This window comes from Puntigrus tetrazona, chromosome 1 (assembly GCF_018831695.1).
Source record: "Puntigrus tetrazona isolate hp1 chromosome 1, ASM1883169v1, whole genome shotgun sequence".
Taxonomy (NCBI): Eukaryota; Metazoa; Chordata; class Actinopteri; order Cypriniformes; family Cyprinidae; genus Puntigrus; species Puntigrus tetrazona.
Window position 1 is genome coordinate 19,668,553 of NC_056699.1, and position 21,430 is coordinate 19,689,982.

At 40.2% G+C, this 21,430-nt stretch overlaps 1 protein-coding gene across 1 annotated transcript in view; it reads right to left on the bottom strand.

The window, feature by feature from the left end:
- Positions 1 to 21,430, bottom strand: part of maml3 (mastermind-like transcriptional coactivator 3) — a 92,260-nt gene that overhangs the window by 3,456 nt on the left and 67,374 nt on the right. Inside the window, exons 3-4 of the mRNA XM_043251226.1 lie at positions 829 to 1,098; positions 616 to 691 (exon numbers count right to left, since the gene is read on the bottom strand). Coding sequence (XP_043107161.1) covers positions 616 to 691; positions 829 to 1,098 — 346 coding nt within the window. The remainder of the gene's footprint in view (positions 1 to 615; positions 692 to 828; positions 1,099 to 21,430) is intronic.

Below are 21,430 nucleotides of genomic sequence, written 5' to 3' on the forward strand. Positions count from 1 at the left end.
TACATTATGTTGACAGGAATCAGACAAAAATTTCGATAAAGCCAAATAAAATAGATTTCCTGCTTACAGCCCTCAGACACGTGACTGAACAAATTTTCAGCACAATTTGAGTTTATGAAGCTTGTTGTCAGATTTTCCTGTTAAAATTGAAAAATTTTAATCAAAATGTAATCTTATCAAACCGTTTTTGTTTTTGAGATTTTATTGTCCATTTTAGTAGACAGTACTTTTTACCTACATTTAAATTATGTAAAAAATGACCTGTCAATTAACTCATTTTCATTTAAGTCAAATAACAAAAAACCGTACAGACAAGTTATTGACAGACAAAAATGTTATGTTCACTCATGCTTAAATTTAAATTTAACATTCAACAAAACAAAAGAATCAAATGATAAACTCCCTGTAATCGCAACAGACTCAGTTTCAGTTAATGCATGTCTGCTCATTAAAAATGCTGACAGATGCACCGGGTGTTTAAGTGGATTTAAGTCAATTTAAAAAAAAACTGGTTTTGTGTTCCATGGCCACAAATGGTCATTATATGTAGTGGCAAAGCGTTTAGTGTTTGGGCATGGATATCTTTCTTCCTGTGTATTTGTCTGTGTGTCTTGCCTTGAAACTGCTGGAGCGGGTATGGATTCCTCTGTGCCTGACTCATCTGTCTGGGGAGATGCTGCTGCTGTTGTAACTGGAAAAAGAAGGGAAGCAAAGCAAAAAAATGCATGAATATCAAAATTCTTTATCAATAATAACAGAGAACAGAAGTGCTTGACTATTTCATTTGAGTATTTTAAACGAAAGCCCTGCGCTGTCAGTGGCACTCACCTGTTCTGCCAGCATGTGCTGCTGCTGTTGCTGCTGTCTCTGTTCTCTCATAAGCTGTGCTTTCTGCTGCTCCATCAGATGGAGCTGGACCCTCTTTTCCTGCTCCATGGCCATCATCTGCTTCATCATGGCAGCCTGCTGTTGCTGCTGTGGATTGGGCAGATAGCCTCCAGGCCCCGCCCCGTTAGGCCCTGCTGAGGTCACGCCCCCCGGACCTCCGTGAGGCGGCTGGACTCCAGCAGCCTGTCTTGGCAGACCAACCACACCTTCCTACAGACACAAGAACAGAGAGATGATTCACTTCATTTATTCAGTCATTAAATTATTGACAACTAAGAGACACAATATGGTTCTAATTGCTTAGAGATCAATTGACCCTGAAAATAATCTATTTTAAACAAAATACATATTACGTAAACTAGAGTTCAAACATGTTTTTAAATAAATGTATATTGTTTTTTAGAAAGGATATATTAAACTGATCAAAAGATGCCCATTTCAAATAATTGCTGTTCTTTTGAACTCGAAACACTGAAAAATTTGTCATTGTTTACACAAAATATTGATAAGAAACACTAATAAGAAATGTATATATAACAAAGATAATGGGAGCTGAGGAGATCTTTTTCTCCTGTGTGAGGTCAGGAAAAGATTTCCATGTGAACAATGGTTAAGGTAATATAAAATGACTTCTAGTACACTGGAAATAGACTGCGGTCTTGTCTGAGACTATATAAACTCAAATCCAAAATAAAATCATGAGACACAGACCAAGGGTTTATGGTCTTATAAATTCTGACGTCCAGAAGAACTAAACTGAGACACCACGTAACTGTTTTCAGGCCTTTTTCTACAAACAGTGAGAGCTAGGATAGGGAATGTAAGGCAGAGGAGGAACAACTGTTGCAAACCGGATTCGAACTCATATCATCCGCTCAAGCACCACATAACTCAATGTGCCCGAGCACATTCAATAACCACAAGGCTCCAATCTGGAGAGATCATTTTATTTAAACCAGCTCTCCACGAGGCTCTTATAACAGAATAAATAATGAAGCACAAACATGCACACGCCACAGGAGACTGTTCCGATAAATCTAGAGCAGACCGGTCAATGAGCGCAAATCTGTGTGTAGACAGCTGGATCTCTTCTGTTAACCAGTCATGCTGCCTAAACGTGCGCCGATCTGCACGTACGTGTGTCTCTATCGAAAGCCGGACCGGCCAGAGGGGGGCAGTGTTGATCTTTTTTCCCCTCTTCACTCCTTCAGTCTCTTTCTCTCACTCCCTTTTTTGAGTCGTCATCTATCTCTATTTCTTCCACCTCTGTGCCCATGTTTCCATTCCGTTCTCCGTCTTTCCCTCCTTCCTCCACATTTCCCTTTACCTCCTCTCTTTTTCTTCTCTTTCACCCTCACCGCCTTACATACTCTTTTTCATTACGATCCCCTCGTCCCCCCCTTTTCCCTTCAGCTCTCTCTGCAGATGGCTTAATCATGAGTGGTGTAAAAGATGTGTCTCCTTCTTCCTGCCGGATAATGTGTGTGAGCCAAAGACTCCTCAGTCGAGCACGGAGAGAGAGAGGGAGAGATGAGGGGTGAGAGAAAAGGACTCAAATGACAGAAAAAAACATTAAAGAGAGGGAGAGAGAGAAAAAAACAGGAAAGAACGACAGAGATAGAGAGAGAGAGAGCAGGTAGCCAGGCAACAGTGGCTGTAATGTTGAGCAGATGGTGCTCATAGGAGCCATGATGGACGACAGCGGGCAGCAGCCGCGAGAGAGAGAGAAAGAGAGAGAGAGAGCAGCGTAAATTAACTCTCTCTCTCTTTTATCCTCTCTTCCTCCGTTTTCTGTCTCCATTGCTGATTCCGTATCCGTCTTTTCACTTTCGTTCACACGTGTGAAGCCCTCTTGATCTAACCGTTTGTACTTTGTCATCTTTCTATGAAACTAAACTGCCAACTAAAAAGGTTGATGAAGACAGGAGGATCGGTACAAATACAGTAAGAATGTTTTGTATAATAAGATGGTATATAAACTGAAAGAATGATTACCGAACTTGCAAATGTTACTGAAAGGTGTAGTAGTGTGTTTTCTCTGCAGCACTAGAAAAAGCAAAAAAGTAATTGGTGGAGTCTGTTTCCAAACAGGTTTCCAGGACACTCTTACAGCCCATATTTAGGCAAACATGTACCCCTGCTCCCAAACGTATTCCATTGGTCTAGCCAAAACCTGACCACCCAATCAAACAGCAATGTTTATAAATAACCACAGAACTTGCACTCTTCAAAGACGTGGACTTGGAAATGGTTTGATTATCTTTACTTAATTTTTGTTTAGAATACTTTCTCAAAGGAGGTCACTAAACTGAAGGTAAATGTTACTCATTTCTATAGCATCAGCATCACTGAATAGAAAGACAAGTCATGTCACTCGTCGGCCATCTTTGGAATGCCTCTCGGGCATCAAAGAGCAATCTGAAATCTGTCAACTGTGTAATAAATCTTGTTTAAATAGTGTTATAAAAAGCTTATTTCTCAGGCACACTCAGCCAGTGTGCAGTCCTAGGCGCACGTCTCTGAATGCTGAATTCACAAATCAGCGATTGGCTATTTTTTTTCAGAAGGCAGGGCTTCCTTTTCATTTCATTTTCCCCCATTCAAAACCATACCAGTGACACATATTTGGTATTCTATAGACATAATGTTGACATAATCTTGTCACAGTTGATTGGCTCTCTACTGTATCCGTAGCCAACGAGTTCATTGCTCAACATTCAAATGCTTGGATAATGCTTGTGGTAGTAGTTTGCAATGCACTTTAGGAAACTTCCATCTTTATAGAGCTCTATGTGGGTTATATTTAAACTTTTAGGAGAAATCAACCAATGGCTCACGTACAGTTTTCTAATAATATTAAAAAGAAAGTATTTTTAAATGTAAATGACACTCTGAAAGCAAGGTTTGTTGGCATTTTTGCCTTTATTATGATACGACAAATCAGAGCTGTCAGAAAGCGAATTGGGAGAGTGATAGGGTCAGGATCGGGAAAAGTCCTTGTGTCGGGATGCCAGCTGCACAACGGCTCTGTATGTCGGCGTACTGCCCACAAGACTATCGGTGCCACCTAAGTACGAGATTTTACCAAAGTCAACAAAACAAGCGGTCAAGACTATCCAGTGGCAGTTTTTTTTTTTTTTAAAGTTTGGCGTATCTGCAGTTGTTAAAGGTTTTGAAGGATGTGCTAAGGAAAACAGCTCACTGCAGTTTGCACAAAGCAATACATAGTGCAATACAGAGAGTCAGAGTGATTGCTTTCATTGATCTCATGCATACACACACAAACACACATTGATTACCAGTAGTGAGCCTTGGCCCAGATCAGACACTAATCTGAGGGGCTTGCTCACAACATCCCCTCTAATAATACACCACGCGCCAACACATGGCCCTCATGAGGGCGTTTGTGTGTGTGGGTGGTGGTAGTAGTGACTGGCCAATTCAACAAATTTGAGTCGAATACTGACAGACGTGCACATAAACTCAAGCTATGACATCTTAAACGTGTTAAAGAATTTTGGCAATGCCAATGATGCATAAATTTAGCTTCGGCTGATCATTTGCAAGCTGAGGCCCAATATGGCTTAAAAGACTCAAGAGACAAAGCATGAGCTTTTCCCAAATGGCTGACAAAATTTTTTTAATGGTCAGTGCCTGGTGGCCTATATACGCCCCCTATAACCACTGCTCTTATATTTATGCATGCATTTTTTTAATGCATAGCAGCTTTATCAGTTCATGCAACACCTGGTAACTGGAACTGTGACCATCTCATGCTATACTGTTACTCTCAAGCAGAACTACCTTGGAAGTATTGATTAAACAGACTGATAAAATAAAAATACACTACAACAAAAGTGTGGAGGGGCCGCTGTCTATCCAAACCACCAGGTGCTGCTGCCTGCTCTATCAGATTATTTGCTTGAATATCAATCATGTCAAATCTACTGAGAGAGCATGTGCACAGACAAATTAGGGCCTGTCAGGCAAAGGATCACCAGCCAAAACCAAGAAACCTACATCACAAAGCAACCATCAACAAAAGTGTATTTTATATGATCCTTACATCTACTGGTATAAAAACAAAGAACAAAGAAATGCCACAGTAGCCGTTCTTTTGTGTGTTAAAACCTCCATAACACACCTGTTATGAGGTAGGACTGGCCATGCTGCAGCCCACCCCCTCATTTCCCACTCTTCCGTCCCCTTTTGCACAAACTCTCCACCTCTCGCTACCCCCAACCTTTTGCCCTCCCTTCCCTCCCCACGTTGCATTATCTCTCCCAGCTTCTATATTCCCTTTCTCCCTCTCTCTATCCCTCTGCACAGAAGCCATTAGTGGTGGCCGTAAAGCCATATTTCTGTCTACAGCTCAATTACACGCACACACACTCACGCGTGCAGGTTCAGCGCCAGTTCATTGAGCGTTACAGATAGAAATCCATCCGCAGCTCTGATTTCTCCATACGAATCCCTAATAAACAATTCCAGTAAACTGACTGAAACGTCAAACAACAATGTTAACCCCCAGATGTTCATTTCAACAGCCAAAGTTGGCGACCACATCTCCAAAATCAGATGCGTCACTTAAAAAAATAGCGTGAAATGAAATTAAACGATCGCTGCTTGAGAAAGACAGGCGTTAAAATGCAAAAGATACAGTGCCTGAATGAGGCCACTTGTTTTCCTTTGTTTGGACAAGTCTGCGGCGTGAAATTGTGCACTGTTCGTTGGCTTTGCGTCAAAGTTTCAGAAATAAATAGTGAGCACACACGGCTCAATTAAACACAGACGGACTCTCTCTGTGTGCATCTGCAGGTAGAGGTAAGAGGAGAAAATGATGAAATCTGATGTAAGGATGAGAAAGTAAAGATAACAGAAGCACAGCGAAATAGTTGTCTCCCTCATGCTTCCACGCTCTGTTATGCTCACTCTTGCTGTCTTCCATTCTTCTTTTCTCTTTATGGAGGATAAAATGCAGCATTTGGAGTGATAAGCTATTCTGTTCTGCTTTTGTAAAGGAAAAAAGTCAGGGAATGCCATGTAGAGGGCAACACAAAATCAGATTCAGAATGATGGACATTCAAACATTTTTGGGGTTATTTATTCATGTTCTTAGATACCAACAATAATGCACTTTCTACCCTGGTTTTAAAGAAAAACCAATGAAATTCTGAAGTCTGCAGATTTGCATGCATGCGTGCGACCTGCATATGTTATACGATATGCAGATTTACCCTTAAAACACAACAGAATTCAGAGTTGAATGTCACAACAGGTGCTTGCGTGTGTCTGTTTCAAAATCTTCTCTCATTCTTTCTCCTCTTATCTCTCCTTTGTTTCTCGCAGCTGTGCCTTGTTGAAAGCGATCATGACTAATTATTCAAGGCTCAACAGAAGCAGAAATTATGATGAACTTTATTATCCAAGTGAGAGAATGAGAGAGGGAGAAAGAGAGGGAGAGAGAGAAAGAGCGCAGGCAAATGTTTTAAGCTGTTGAAACGGTGTTTGATTGGTGAAGGGTTTTTAAGTGCGTCTGTGACAGATTAATTGTCATCTTTTACTGTCTCACTTTCCTGGGATGAGTGAACCAATCATGGTTCTTCTCTCAAGAGGGGAGATAAAACGACCAATCACAGCCTCAGATCTCCTTTCTTTATTGTCCAACATTCCCACACAGGGAGGCAAGCTCAGGCTCTGATAAATCGAGTGTGTGGGTACGTGTGGAATGAGGGAAGCAGAGTGTGTCAATACTACATATGAGCTTTGTTCCAAATCCTTGTAAGCTGCCTACCTAGAGAGCATTTTAAGGCATCAAAAAGGCAATGTTACCTTATAAAGGCCAAATCAAAAATAACCATTCTGTCACATGCCGTTCCTTACCTGTACCTGTATCTGAAGACACACACACACACATTTTATTTTTACATACAAAAACAAATGGTATGATTTTGTTACCAACATTCTTTAAAATATGTTCTTGTGTTCTACAGAAGACAACATACAGATTTGCAATGACATGAGGCCGAGTAAATAAGATTTTCATTTTTGAACTATCCACTTGTTATGTTACTTTTTAAGATACCTTGTATAAGCCAAAATCTAACATAGTACTGGCCCATTGCACAAAAGGCAATCCCACAATGCACTGCAACAATGTTCATGAAAAGCATGAGGAGCTAACTACATCTATCCATAACAAATGACTATTTCGCACCACATTTCCTCATCCTTTGCATTTTTATGCTTATCAGTGTATCAAGCCGTTAGCTTAGCAACATGCTAACAACAGACCCCCCTGCAATCAATTGCGATTTGGGTCTCTGTTCAATCTGCGACGCAAAGCAGCGCTGCCTACGAAAAGTGTCCCCGAATCACTCACTAGTGACATATTTCGGATGCTGCCTCACGAGGTAGCCGTCTACATAGGCGCTAGGTTTTGGACAGGAGCCATATTGTCTATAATCGCATTTGCAACATGACAGCATTGTGTGTTTGTGATGCGCGCGAGCATGCGCCAGCGCGGCTTTAGTGTTCGGTTTCACAACCACCCTCTCCCAGGCACTTTTTCTCCTGAGCAGCAATTACCAGGGCCTTGATTTATGTGTCCAGTCAAAGAAGCCTCCTCCCCCTCTTTTTTTTCCTCCCTCTCTCGCAGGCCTTTTATCAGCAAGTCACTCTCTAACAGCACCGCAGCCACCCCTGAGACAGACCTCATCAGATAATGCGTGCACGCACGCAATGAAATCTTTAAGAAAAAGGCCTCGTCCTCTCGGGAAGGGGCGCGATCGTTTAAGTATCTGAGCGCGTAGCATCCGTGCGTGCACGTATGTATGTATGCATCGTGTTGTATGTTAATGCGGAGGGCACCACACGCAGCTCTTTCTCTGTCTTGCGTGTTCTGTCTATAGTGAGAGATGGGTGGGGGGAGGGCCAGAAGAATGCACGGCCTCGGGGGACTTCCGATCCTAGAGTGAGTGAGGGAGGGAGGGAAAGAGAGAGAGAGAGAGAGAGAGAGAGAGAGAGAGAGAGAGAGAGAGCAGTGGAGAGGAAAGAGGGAGGGAGAGAAAAAGGGAGGTAAACAATCCGGCACACTTACAGAGCGCAGAGGGGAAATAGAGAGGATGGGTAAACGTGTTTAAGAACACACACACACACACACACACACACACACAACACTGCCTCAAAAGAGCTGTTCGTGGGCGAGACTCTGACACTCTCGTTCGACAAGGAGAGGGAAAGGCAGAGAGGAAAAGACGAGGTGTCTTTTCTTTTTTTTTTAAACAGCGTGACAGTGTTGACTGTTGACGGCTGGGAGTGTCATTGTGGGCAACGAGAGGGAATTACCAGACATGAAGCAAACTAATTACTGGCTGATTCACTAATTACCTCCAGAGAACGAGACGGAGAGAGAGCTGCTAAGTGAGCATCTCCCCTCCTGTCATGAAATAATGGGAGAGGAAAAGAACAGCAGCCTGACACAATGTGCTTCGTGACATCATAATGAGAAATGAACAAAGGCCTATTTGTTGCGTTTTCATTAAAACCAATGTTGCTGTGAACCTGTTGGTTTCAAACTAGAACTGCTGTGCAAACACGTAAAAAATAATAACAAAAACGCATTTCGCAATGTTTGGATCGCTAATGCACTTACCGTTCATGTTAGGCCTAGCGTCTATTTGAGTTTTTACAGTGCAACCATTTTTAAATATGCTCCCATTTGATAATGTGCGCTAGAAGTGCCAGAGTCGTGCTTTTCGGAGCAAAAATAATGTATTTGTTTTATGTAGATTTATGTAGGTGTCTTTTAACTGCCCAAAACAAGCACCGATCAATGCGAGCATCGATTGGTTTTTAGTAGTTCCGCCTCCTTCGCTTCTTTTCAAACTGTGAAACATCCCAGCTCAGTGCTGCCTCCTTGTGGACAGAATACTGTAATTAGCCATGTTAGCATTGATAAAAAAAACCTGTGCTGTGTATATACAGTACACAAAAGTGTGCAGGCTGATGATCAGATTCACACCTGTACACACACCCTAGCTTATGTGTTAAAAAAGTATGCTTTAGGTATTAGTTGGTCATAAATGTATTTCAATAAATTTCCCTTCTAACCCGCAGAAGTCTAGCGCTCATAAACAGTGTTTTTTTCCAGTTACGGATCATATTTCACACGTGCTTGGTTACCATTTATAAACGTTTTTGACAGATTTGCTTATGTGTGCTGCTTGTTTTCCTCTTGTTCCAGTCTTTCAATCGATTTTAAACACAATTAATTAGTAAAGAATAAACAGTAACGTGCTGACAGCACTATAACTATAAATGTTCTGAATTTTGGCATAAGCATGTAAATGACACACAATGAAATGATGTTGAAAATGTCGTCTTGCAGAGACTCCCTTTAAATGGCGTTTAGTGAACTAGCGGTTATAGCACATTAAAAATATACGCAACTGGATCTAATGAGCTGTACTTGGTTGCGTCACGAAAGCAAGTGCACCACTGAGGGTCTTTATGGTGCGTTTGCCATCCGGACAACCACCACGCCCAAAGGTGATATTGTGGCTCCTGAGAGGGTCATGTCTATATTGATTTCCTCTCTAACTGCTAAAGAGGGAGAAACACCGTGCGAGAGAGAAAGATGGAAAGAAAGAAAGAAGAATATGACAGCGGCAGAGATGTCGGAGGGGAGTGGTAATTACTTAGATAAAGAGACAGAGCGAGGGAGTGAACGAAAGAGAGACCGTGTGACAGAGTGAGAAAAGAGAGCGAGGGAAGGAGGGAATGCTGACACTAACGGAGAGACAAAGATCTAGATAGAGGAGAGAAAGAGAGGCTCATTTGCAGTCTGTCTTTGTGGAGAGGGTCATGAGCTTTTGCACACGCTCAGAGCGTGCCTGTCTACATTAGCTAGCAGAGCGCGTAGCGACGAGGGCTAACGCTAGATCTCACACACGCTCCGCAACGGAGGGATGAAAGACACAGGTTAAGACCCTTAAATATCACTGGGATTTAGGTCTGAGAGAGAAACAGAGAGAGAAACAGAGAGAGAGAGAGACAAATAAAAGTAGTACGAGTTTAGTAGAAAAGAAAGTGTTAGCTATTTTAAAGGGATAGCTAAAAAAAAATAAACATTATGTAATTAATTGCTCACTCTCTCGTTGTTCCAAACTCATTAGACCAATGTTCTTCAGAACAAATTAAGATATTTTTGATGAAATCCGAGAGTTTTCAGACACTGCATAGCAGCAATGCAACCAACATGTTCAAGGCCCAGAAAGGTAGCAAAGACATCGTTAAAACAGTTTTTAACCTTAATTTTATAAGCTACAAGAATATTTTTGTGCGCAAAAAGAATAAAAATTACATTCAAAACTTCTTTTCTTCTTTGTCAGTCTCTGACACGTGTACGAGCACCACAGCAAATGTATTATTTTCGTTTTCTTTGTGCGCAAAATGTATTCTTGTAGCTTCACAATATTAAAGTTAAACCACTGATGTCAAATGGACAGTTTTAACAATGCCTTAGCGACCTTCCTGGGACTTGATTGTGGTAGGGACCTTGATGTCTATACAGGGTCAGAAAGCTCGGGTTTCATCAAAAATATCTTAATTTGCGTTCAGATAAAAAACAAAGGTTACGGTTTGAAACGGCAGAGTACGCATTTCATGATAAGTTTCATTTTTGAGCGAACTATCCTTTTACTTTATACTGCACACTTTTAGTCACTATAGTAAACATACAGAAAGAGTCTCACAATTAACTTTCTGCCACACTGTTCAAAAATGTTTCTTATATTTTACCGTTTTCTTCCTTTGTGACAAAGTACAGGTCAAGGTCACTTACAGCAATATACACAAGATGAGCCAGTATCCATCTCTCTGTAACCCAACACCTATGTGTTCCTCATATTTTTTTATGACTTCATGCGAAAAGTTTTCCACATATTTGAACGATTTGATTTGAGATCTGCGCAACAGCAAGTCTAAGATCAATGTTTCTATAATATTACTTAGATGTTGACCGTGTTACACAGCTTCTAATGAAGTTAACAGCTGTCTAGTAGCTCATTAGCAAGTTTTATTTACTCACCTAAGCCAATTTTACTCACATTTGGCACTTGGCAAGTGTTCAGTTTGGATTTTGCATACAGCAGTGAAAAACCCTCTCACACACAGATACCAAAGGCATGTAAGCAATCATACACACATGAAATACCACCTGCAGTGAAATTAAGCTTTTAGCGTCGGTAGTAAAACTGACTCAGGCTTTTCAGTATCTAATGGTCATGAAAAAGACCAACTGCTTTCTCCCTATTTCAAAAAACACCTGAAGCCGTAGCCTGTATATTGGCCAATTTGCAGCAACACTGCACCCGCTTGAAGAGTCAAAACTGCTTCGGTTTGATTCGTCACTCTCTCCTGATGAAGCATGCCAAGCTGGGTGGGAGTTTAGAGAGCGTTCACTATGTTCGCAACCATCCCTTCCTGGGATGTGCTGACAAACTTCCAAAATAAACTAGATGTGGGTTGTTTGAACGATTAGTGTGACGAGTCAAGTCTTGGGCTAGCCTCGTTAAAGTCTTACTGTCACTTTTGTACCCTAATGTATCCTTGCTAAATAAAAGTATTCGAAAAAAAGACCTTTTACTTTTCACCTCAAACTTTTTGAATGAATTCAGAAAGCATGCTAACATTCTTAGCATGGTAAAGCAAATATTATAACATTCTGACTCTTCTTCTAGGTTCATCCGCCTAAACAATATTAAGTATTGCAAATATCTTGATTAACTAGTCAGTTTTTACTACGTCTTTTTGTTCTGAACCATTCCTTTATCTCTCCTCCAAACCATCTAAGCAACTTCAAACAAACTCCACAAAGTGTTACATGAGGCCAGTTTAAGTTGTCGAGCTTAATATAATCAGCAATGAGACGGCATGTAACATGAGAATAAGATGGCCTCAAGCCTTTTTACTCTTGAAAAGCTAAAAAGCTGTTAAAGGAGCAGAAATGTGATTGGTTCAAACTAAGGTTAATGCATGTTCAAGCCTGAACTTGTCAAGTTAAACAAGCAGAAAATCTCCTGTGTGATAGTGGATGTCTGATGGGATGTACAACTACATCCAAAGAAAGGAGTTACGTACTTCGAATCAGAGAACAAATTGCTATGCCAGGCTAAATATAATTAGTAAAAGTCATTTAGGAAAGGCTGTTAGACACACATACACACCCAGAGTTGTGCATGAATTCCCAGGTGAGTCTGAAGACATGACCATGGCTATTTTTGTCTCATCTACAAAAAAGAAAAGGAAAGAAACGGAAAAGGAGGAACGGAAACAAGACTCTAAATATAGTTCAATGCGACATTCCAGAAGAGAATAATACTCTTTCCTGCAGTTTGACCAGAGATTGAAAGAGCGAAGAGAAAGAAAAGAGCGTGAAATACAAGTTATAAACGCTAAGTAATGACCTTAAAAATCACACACACATGATATTGATGATTTCAAAGGCCTATTTTGAGAAAATACAGAATACTTCCATTTTATTACCTTTATAACTTGAGAAAAAAAAATTGACAAATCTTTTTTTTTTTTTTGCAAGCCAAACACAAACTATCTTCAAGAAAAGGTCAAAAGAAAGAGAGAGAAAAAAACAATTTCTGATGGCTACGCTAAACCAAGTCAGTTGCAAACAACACACCTAAATGTATAATTTTGATGTATATAAAGTGTCAATTTTGATATAATGTTGACTAAATTAATTTATATTACAAAAGCATTGGCATTCACGTTCAAAGTCTCTTTAAATTCATTCTGCCGAAGTTCCTGTAAAATCAGTGCAGAAAATGTGCCGAATGTCCACAAGCCTAGATATGATGCACCTCACCACGTAATTTTGGTTTACTTGAAGCTAGTGTACAGTAAGCAGCCTGACCTTTTACTTGCTGGAGACGGAAGAGGGAGAGACAAGATAAGGTAAGAGCTTTTTCTGCAAGTTCAGCAGGAACTGTTTGTGCTATTCCAATCCAAGGGTGACATGTGGGAAGGGAGGGCAGACATAATCAAACGCTCAAGAGCAGAGAAGCACAGAGAGATGAGATGAAGATGGGCCATTCAGACCAATCACACCCTGAGACTGATGAGCAAATCCATCTAGCTTAATAGCAGGCATCAGAAAGAAAGACAGGAAGTGGAGTGGAGAACACATGAGAGAGAGAAAGAGAGAGCGAGAGACAGATAGGAGCACAGGTCAGCAGGAAAAGAGAAGGTTTGCTGACTTGTCAGATTTAAGCTCTCCTCCTCCCCCATGCTTCATTAGGACGACTATAATGCACTTTCACATCAACAGAGGCCATGACAACTCCTATTTTGTCCCATTCCAATCAAGAGACTTGTAAACAGCAATAATATTCAAATTCTGGTAATCACAGATTATTATTTATTACACGGTAATAAGTTTCTCTATTTATATCGACACAAATATTATAAAAAAGTCTTTTTTTTTGTAAAAGTTAAAGATTAAATTTAAGAAAGTGTGGCATAATGCAAAAGAGAAATTATTACTATTATTAATTATTATATAAAACATTAAATTCATCAAAAGTAAAGACTGAAAGTAAAGAAATGATTTTTTTTGCTTTGCTATCACAGAAATAAAAATTAATGTTAAAATCTTTTACATTTAAAACAATTAAAAATGCAAACAGTTACATAAAAAGTATTTTCACTGTAATTTTTTTAAATTAAAATAAATGTGGTCTTGCCGACCACAATGTCAAAAAACAACTAAAGAAAGTGGGTGGGGCTTTGGAATGAGCATAACAAATTCCCAAGACTGACAGGACAACAATAAAACAAACTAATATACAAACTGAAAGAATCTGTAACTTTGACAATTAACTTGTGCGTACCTGTATGTTGTGTCTGAAATGAAAACACTTTAAAAAGTGTCCTATTACTAGCGAAGTGCAACCTCATCTACAGAGGTGATTCCCACGCCAAGGTCAAACGTCTCAAATAGCAACAAATGAGCAAACGTATAACAAACATATCAAACACTTTGCAAATCGGTCACAGCGCACTGAATTAAAAACACCTTCTAAAGAAGTGTATATTTTAACATGACTTTCCTAACATACAGTCTGTGTGTGTCCTTGGCCCTCCGGGGAAAATAAATCTGTGTTTCAGTGATGCTATGCAATATACAGTATGAAAATATCTGATGGGTGGGTCACTCCGAATATGTTATTACACCAAATTGACCAGAACAACCCACAATGATCTGAACGATCAGAGAGCATACCACAATGTCAGAAAAATTCCCCACCAACATTTAAAGAACAACAGCACTGAACAAAGTGGAAAAAAAGACGGTGAAAAAGAAAACCACGCAACAAGCTGAAAACAACAGAGATAAGGCACAGAAAACATGCAGAGGGCATGAGGAAGGTAGAGGCTGATGACGAGCAGAGCAAGAGAGAGAGAGAGAAAGAGAGTCTCTACTGCCAGATTAGCGTCTGACGTAACATTATCGCACTGCTGATAGGAGCAAGAGCTGGGAAGAGCAACCATTAGGGAGGAAGGCAAAGAGTGAAGGAGGGACGAGAAAGAAAGGAGGGGGAGAAGGATGGAAGACTTTATGGCTGGAACAAGACGGACCTTTTACCACCACATAAAAAAAAGAAGAGAGTAAGAAAAGACTGGCAAAAAGGAGGCACAGTAAACAAGGGATGGAATATTGTGAGGCCAAAAGAAAAAGAGTGAACAGGACTAAGGGGGGAAAAATTTTAAATACTATTAAACAGAGAAACAAGATCTAAAAGGAGAGATGAATCCAGGCCATTTCTAGGGTTTGGGTCATTGCTGTTATCCACCACACTTTAAACATTTGAAATACTGACAGAGCACAAAACATCACAGAAATCAATCTCCAGTGCTAATACTTGCTGATGTTTAAGCTGTTGTTCTCTCACCAAGATAATAAAGCCACTTATACGATAACGGAGCTTAAAATCATCCCAAACCTGTATGTTCCAAAGAGATAAAAATCATACAGTTTTGGAATATACGATATGATGGCGATTAAATTATGACAATTACCGATTTTGGGTGAACTATCCATTTTGTAGTATGGACAAAGTGAAATCCTATAAACTGTAAATATATATGAAGGTACTGTATATGACCCCCAGACCACCTCTGAATTCTCTTCTATTTCTGCTGCAAACATCATCATAGTCTCTCACTCAACCTGAATAAGGAAATTGTTTCAGTCTTAAAACCACCTTCCCTTACTGATGTTCTCTTCTCGACACACACCAGACATCAGAAGGGCTGAGAGAGAATGCCTGGCATTCCTGAGGCAGAGCCAGAGTGAGGGCCGAGCTTTGAGGGAGGACTGATCCTCCTCAAGCCTCACACCTCCTTCTCAGTGCTGGAATGCAGCTCCTTAACCTTTGTGATTTATTCAGACGAACAAACAGTACACTGCAGAGTGAGCTGAGGTACATGAAAACATGGCTTGATTTGATTTTCTCCTCCGCTTGGTAAACTGGTGCATGTGGTGCACGTGAGGAGGTAACAGGGCTGAAGTGGCTTTGGTGAAGAGGCCAAGTACCCAATCAACATATTTTCAATCAAATATGGAGATTAGGTATTGGTGGAGGAAGCCAAGATTACGGATGTGGATTCACGGTAATGGAACTACTGTACACTTCAAGGTATCACTGTTGTAAAAGTAAAGCATGGATCAGCTTAAAAGTCGCCTGTGATGCATATTATAGTTGGAGTTTGTTCATGGAGTGAACACCGTAAACGGTCTCTGATCAAGGTCTACGCTTCAGCTTCTAGAGTGCAACAGTTGGGTACCAGAAGTAAAAATATTCATATTCTCCACTGAGAAATAGATTTTTAATGAAAACCTGACGGACCTCTTGTGAGCTCCAAGGTTGTTAATCGATGGTATATGTTCACTCTCTCCCTTTCATCTGTTCACATTATTTCGACATGGTTTTAGAGTAATTGTGTCAAACAGTTTTAATTGTGTTAAACAGGCCTACAAACAAGAAAAAAGAAGGTCCACAAATCACGGAGCACAACAACGTAAACTAGTCACAATGCTGTCATACATATACACCCACACCACATTAAAAGAAATTATCATTCATGTTTTCAATAAAACATTAAAAATTTGGACAAAATTCATAACTAAAAATGTAACTAATATTAAACCACCTTTGAGAGCAAGGGGGCCCCCTGGTGTTTTGGGGGTCCCTACGCAGCTTGCATATTTCGCGATTACGGAGGTTTGGCTCTGACTATGACTGACTGCATGTAATGGGTTTTACATCTTTCATTTAAATGATATACAAAAAATGTATTGTGCTTTTCAATATATGAACGCTTAAATTTTGCAAAGCTTAAATGGACAGGGAGATGTCCCAATATCATATAGCTAAAATGGATCCTTTTCAATTCGTTTAGGACGAACATCTTGTCTCGACCAGTGTGTTTCCATTTGACAGCTCAACCACTGTCAGGTGTGAAGCGGCCTGACGTTTCCATATCCAACCTTAGCTCTAATGGTGTCGATGAAGCAATAGAGTCTCCTTCCCTTTCATCCACTCTGATTTATGACCAGAGCTACCAAGATTGCCTTTAACAGCCCCGACAACGCAAGGTCTCGCATCACAAAGACCCGCACAAACACACACCATCCCGCACCTCTCCTCGTCAAGGTTAAAGCGGACAAAAACAAATAAATGATCACATCACGACCGATGTCTCAACTGAGTGCGGACTATAAAATAACCAGTAAGGGCTAGGGACGCTAATGAGGCTGTGGAGGTGAAGGTGTTTATGGCTGAAACAAATGAAACCGCGGCGGAAGGCAGCCGGGGCCTCAATCATGCACCGCAGACGCCGCCAGCGGCAGGTAGGTTCGCTAAGAGCGGCAGCAAACTCCTTCCCCTTGACAGTGAAGCCGAAGCTGGTCGCACCAGTGATAAATGGCCCTCTTCGCAGCAGGGTCGTCCTCGCGGGAACGCCAGGTTTTTGTCTTTTGACTCCTCCCGGGGTCCGCAGGCCATGACGTTCCCAAATGAGATCTGATTTAGAATTCCTGCATGCCCTCTCTGCCTCTTATTTTAGAATCCTTACAGCCGCAGCGGGCACAAAGATGGCGCTCTTCATGGCAAGCTGCAAATCCCAAGTGAGCGATTGAGAAAAATGGGGGTTTAAAATGGTCTCTTGTTAAAATGGTGAGGAAACAAAGATCAGGGTTGACAGAACATGGCAGATGACATATGAGCAGCAAAAATAAATAACAGAACGCCTTGAGGACAGGCTAAAATGGGGATTCAGTGCTCTTACAATAAATCTGACTTTGGATACGTCAGCATATGTAGCGCAGATTTTACGTCACACTGAGGGGAAACGTGCCGATGAAGCCCAAAATCCTTGCAAAAATTCTCTTCCAGTTTAAACTTAAGTAAGCAATTAAAGGAGACTACTTCAAAATAGCAAATGAAAAAATAAAATAAAATCAGATACCCTGTGAGAAGAAGCTGTATTGTTTCCCTCTATTGATCTGGACACATGTCTCTCTCTAGTCCATCCTCTGACTCTTCTGATTTAGTCCTCCCACCAACTTACAGGGACGGACACACACACACACACACACACACACACACACACACACACACACACACACACACACACACACACACACACACACACACACGTACATCCCAGTTCATAGGCAGGGCTTAGCAGCGTGGAGGGACAATTTCAAGCCTAGTCACTCCGCAGTGACCCCAAACTAGAGACAGCCACTGGATTAGACATTCTCTCTCTCTCTCACACACACATCCCTCAAACACCCATTTACAATCTGTTACACTGTTCATCGCTCTCTAATTCTTTCTAGATCTCCTTTTCTTCTTCATATAGCTGTGCTCGCCTAAACACTGCTTTAATACTGGACACAGCTGTTTGAAAGATTTTATTTTTTTTTGAGTTACTGCCTTCAAACTATTCTTCTTACACATTTATTACGTCTGGTCTGAAAACCTTCCAGTATATCCACCGTATTATTGTTTTTTTATAAAATCATCAGGCACGGCCAGTAAAATTTACACAAAATTTTATTCTGGACATATGATTAAAAACATGCTGGGCAAGTGAAGTGAGTAAATAATTCACATAATTATTTCAATTTTAACTCGTACAATGGATGTCTGAGGGCTTTTAGCGAACTGCTCAGATGTTTTAATACATCTGTTTAATAAAACAGATTTCACAGATTCCTTCTAGTCCCATTATTTAAGAAATACCTATTAGAAAACATTAAAAAAAATATTCAGTTAAACACTTCAGTTTTGAGCTGTGATTGTTTAATTTCTATTAGTCTCATTGGTGGTATTTTTTCTCCGTCACCATAACAGAAATACTAAGTGTTTTTCAAATCTAATTTCATACTTTGTTTTACATTGTCCTTACTAGACATTACACATTTACTGGGGTTAATTTTGAATGATTATACACGATTAACCCTAAACCAAATCTTTAGTAATAAATTTTTTATTACAATTAATATTTTATTATAATTAATAAATGTACATTACACTGTAACAAGAACACTAAACATATAAAAATTAACGTATTAAAATTAAAATGTAACCATATTAGCACTGTCAAATCACATCCAAAATAAAAGGTTTTGTTTACATAATACATGTGTACTATTTATTTATGTAAAACACACATTTACTAAATATTTACTTGTACATATTTTTATTTCATATTATATAAAAATATATTTAATATATAAACAATTATTTTAATAATACAGCAGTAATCGGTGACAAGCTATTAGGATCGAGTTGAAACTATTATCTACCGTCTTGTTATTATTTAATGTCTTTTTAAAGTGTAGCCTGTAACTAGTCACGTCACAAGCTAATCATAATTTCCATAACTTCCCCAATACGGTCTCTATACACGCTGCACCACTTACAATTACACATTTATCACATTACTCAAAGCTCTCTAAGGATCAGCGAATGCTGCTCAAATGTAAAGGAGGGCGGATTCTGGATTAGTATTCGGTCTTTCTCTTCACCTTCTCCTCCCTCCCTCCCTCTCAATGTGGCGTAACAAACCCATACGGACCATGTCCAGCATCTTGACATTCCCCCAGCGTGCGACTCACTCATCGCATAACACCACTGTCCCATCTCTTCCTTTCACTCTCTCTTCCTTCACTTTCTTCACCTCTCTGTGTTATCGCTCCCCTTTGGAGAGCTATCTCGCTCCCCTTTGCCTTCCTTATCGGTCCGCTCCAGCCCACCACACACACAGGCAAACAAAGAGCTCCATCAGCCCTGGGAAGAGGTGTCGAGAGGGGGCAACGCAGCCAGGGGCCGGTCTGGAGGGGTGGCAGGCGTCTGGAAGGGGGGAGTGGGGCAAAACGGGGTTATTTCATTACGCGTTAAAGAGACTGATACGCTGGTTACGGTTGTTGACGACGGAGGGAAAGAGACAGGGAGGATGAGAGGGGAAACAGACACAGGGTTACGCTCTTTGTGCGTCTGTCCGTGTTTGTGAGCGCTGCTGAAATGACACCATCAGTGCAGTGGGCGGCAGTGCTTTCTGATAGATGGCTAGACAAGAGGATGGGGGTTGGAAATATCACTGTGTTTTCCTCTTATCTGGTGACACAAAACACGGTGAAGTGCAAAATAATTTGGCTAATTCATTACACCGACAGTTTTAGTATTTGTGTATTTTTACAATGGGATAAGAAGTTTAATGCATGGATGAGTTACAGAAAGGGTATCTACACACCTGAAAACATGTGATAATGTCATGCACCGTGCTTCTAAATGCTAATTAATAACACAAAAGGCTAATTGATATCTGTTCACAATAAAAATATAAATAAATATAATTTATTAGCACTTATCAGTAGGGTTGGGTACCTTTTTAGTGGTACTGTATCAATACCGGTACCCAAAGTACTTTACTGTCTGTGCAATAACAAAAACATCTATTTCTGCAAAAAAAAAAAAAAAAATTCAACATTACGCCCCTACATTGGTTTTTCTTCTAGAAATATGCGTTTTATTTTTTCTGATAATCAAATGAAAATTAAACCCTTTTATTTTTTGGCAAACAGTGGTTTACTGTTAATACATTAATAAATGGTAGGAAAAAAATGGGGTAAATATATGTATAATATCAATATTTGTAGTAATAATAAGTACCGGTAAAAGTAAATGTAAGATCAGATAATGATAATCTTCATCATCATAATATTATTACTTTTCAAAGATATATTATTCATTTAAAAAGTCAGCTTTAAAGTCGTACAAATAGGTTTGTATTAGATAAAAACATATAGCCTTTTGAATAAAGTGGTCCCTCAAAAGGAGATCATCGTATTTGGGGGTCCTTGGTAAAGAATGCTTGAAAAGCCCTGACAGAAATTCCTGAGAGGAAAGAAAAGAAAAAAAGGAAATTGTGACAGTGAGAAAGAGAGTCCTTATTTTCCTCAGTATTGATATGTTCTTTTCTTCTTCTGCGCGCGCGCACGCACACACACACACACACACACACACACACGACATAGAGCAAGACGAAACCGTAGCAGATCTCCCATCTCCTACCCTCCATCTGACTGTACCTGCAGTATCCTCTTCTCTCACTCCCTCCATTTCAATGGAAATGGGCAGAAACTATCCATTACCGCTAATGAATTGATTCAATTGGGCATAATAGAGTCATTTATCTATCAGAGAAAAGCCAATTCACGTTGAGAGAAAGAAATGTGAACGAGGGGGGAAGAGGAAGAAAATGGTGGAGAGGAGGGGGGACTGGGTGAGCTTGAGGATCGCTCTCATCTTTGGTAACTAGGCCAGAGTGCTGAAGCTTTGCCATAACATGCCACGATGTCGAGCAGTGCATACACACACAGTAAGTGAATGATTCAATTCCGCCTTGAAGCAGCGGGGTCTGTGATAGGCAGAGCAGTGCGTTTCGCAGGAGGGAGATGGAGGGAGCAGGGACCAAATTGAAAGTTAGTGTGCAAAGTGAATTATCTCTGGCTTCGTTGAGCTCCACTGGCTAGGAGGTGAGAGTGTGTGTGGTGTGGGCGTGTGTGTGTGTGTGTCTGTGCGCGCAGGTGAAAGCCAGGCAGCTTGGGAAATAATGATATTATATGACGGCACAGCCAGGCAGAAAAAGCCACATATACAGACATAAAGACACAAGAGTGAATTCTCAATTTTTGAAGCTTCGATTCTGAAAATGTTTCTCTTATTCATTTTCTCAATGGAAAAAAAGAAAGAAATACTTCAATGAAATGAAGCAAACCATCCAGCTTCAAAATGAATCAGATGATCACAATAAGCACAAAAACTGTGAAAGACAGAAGCATCATTAATCAATTAACCACTTTACTTTAGCATTCGCTGAGTGCAAAATATATATAATATGGAAAAACGTACAATATTCAATATATATGCTACCATTCAAAAGCTGGCCC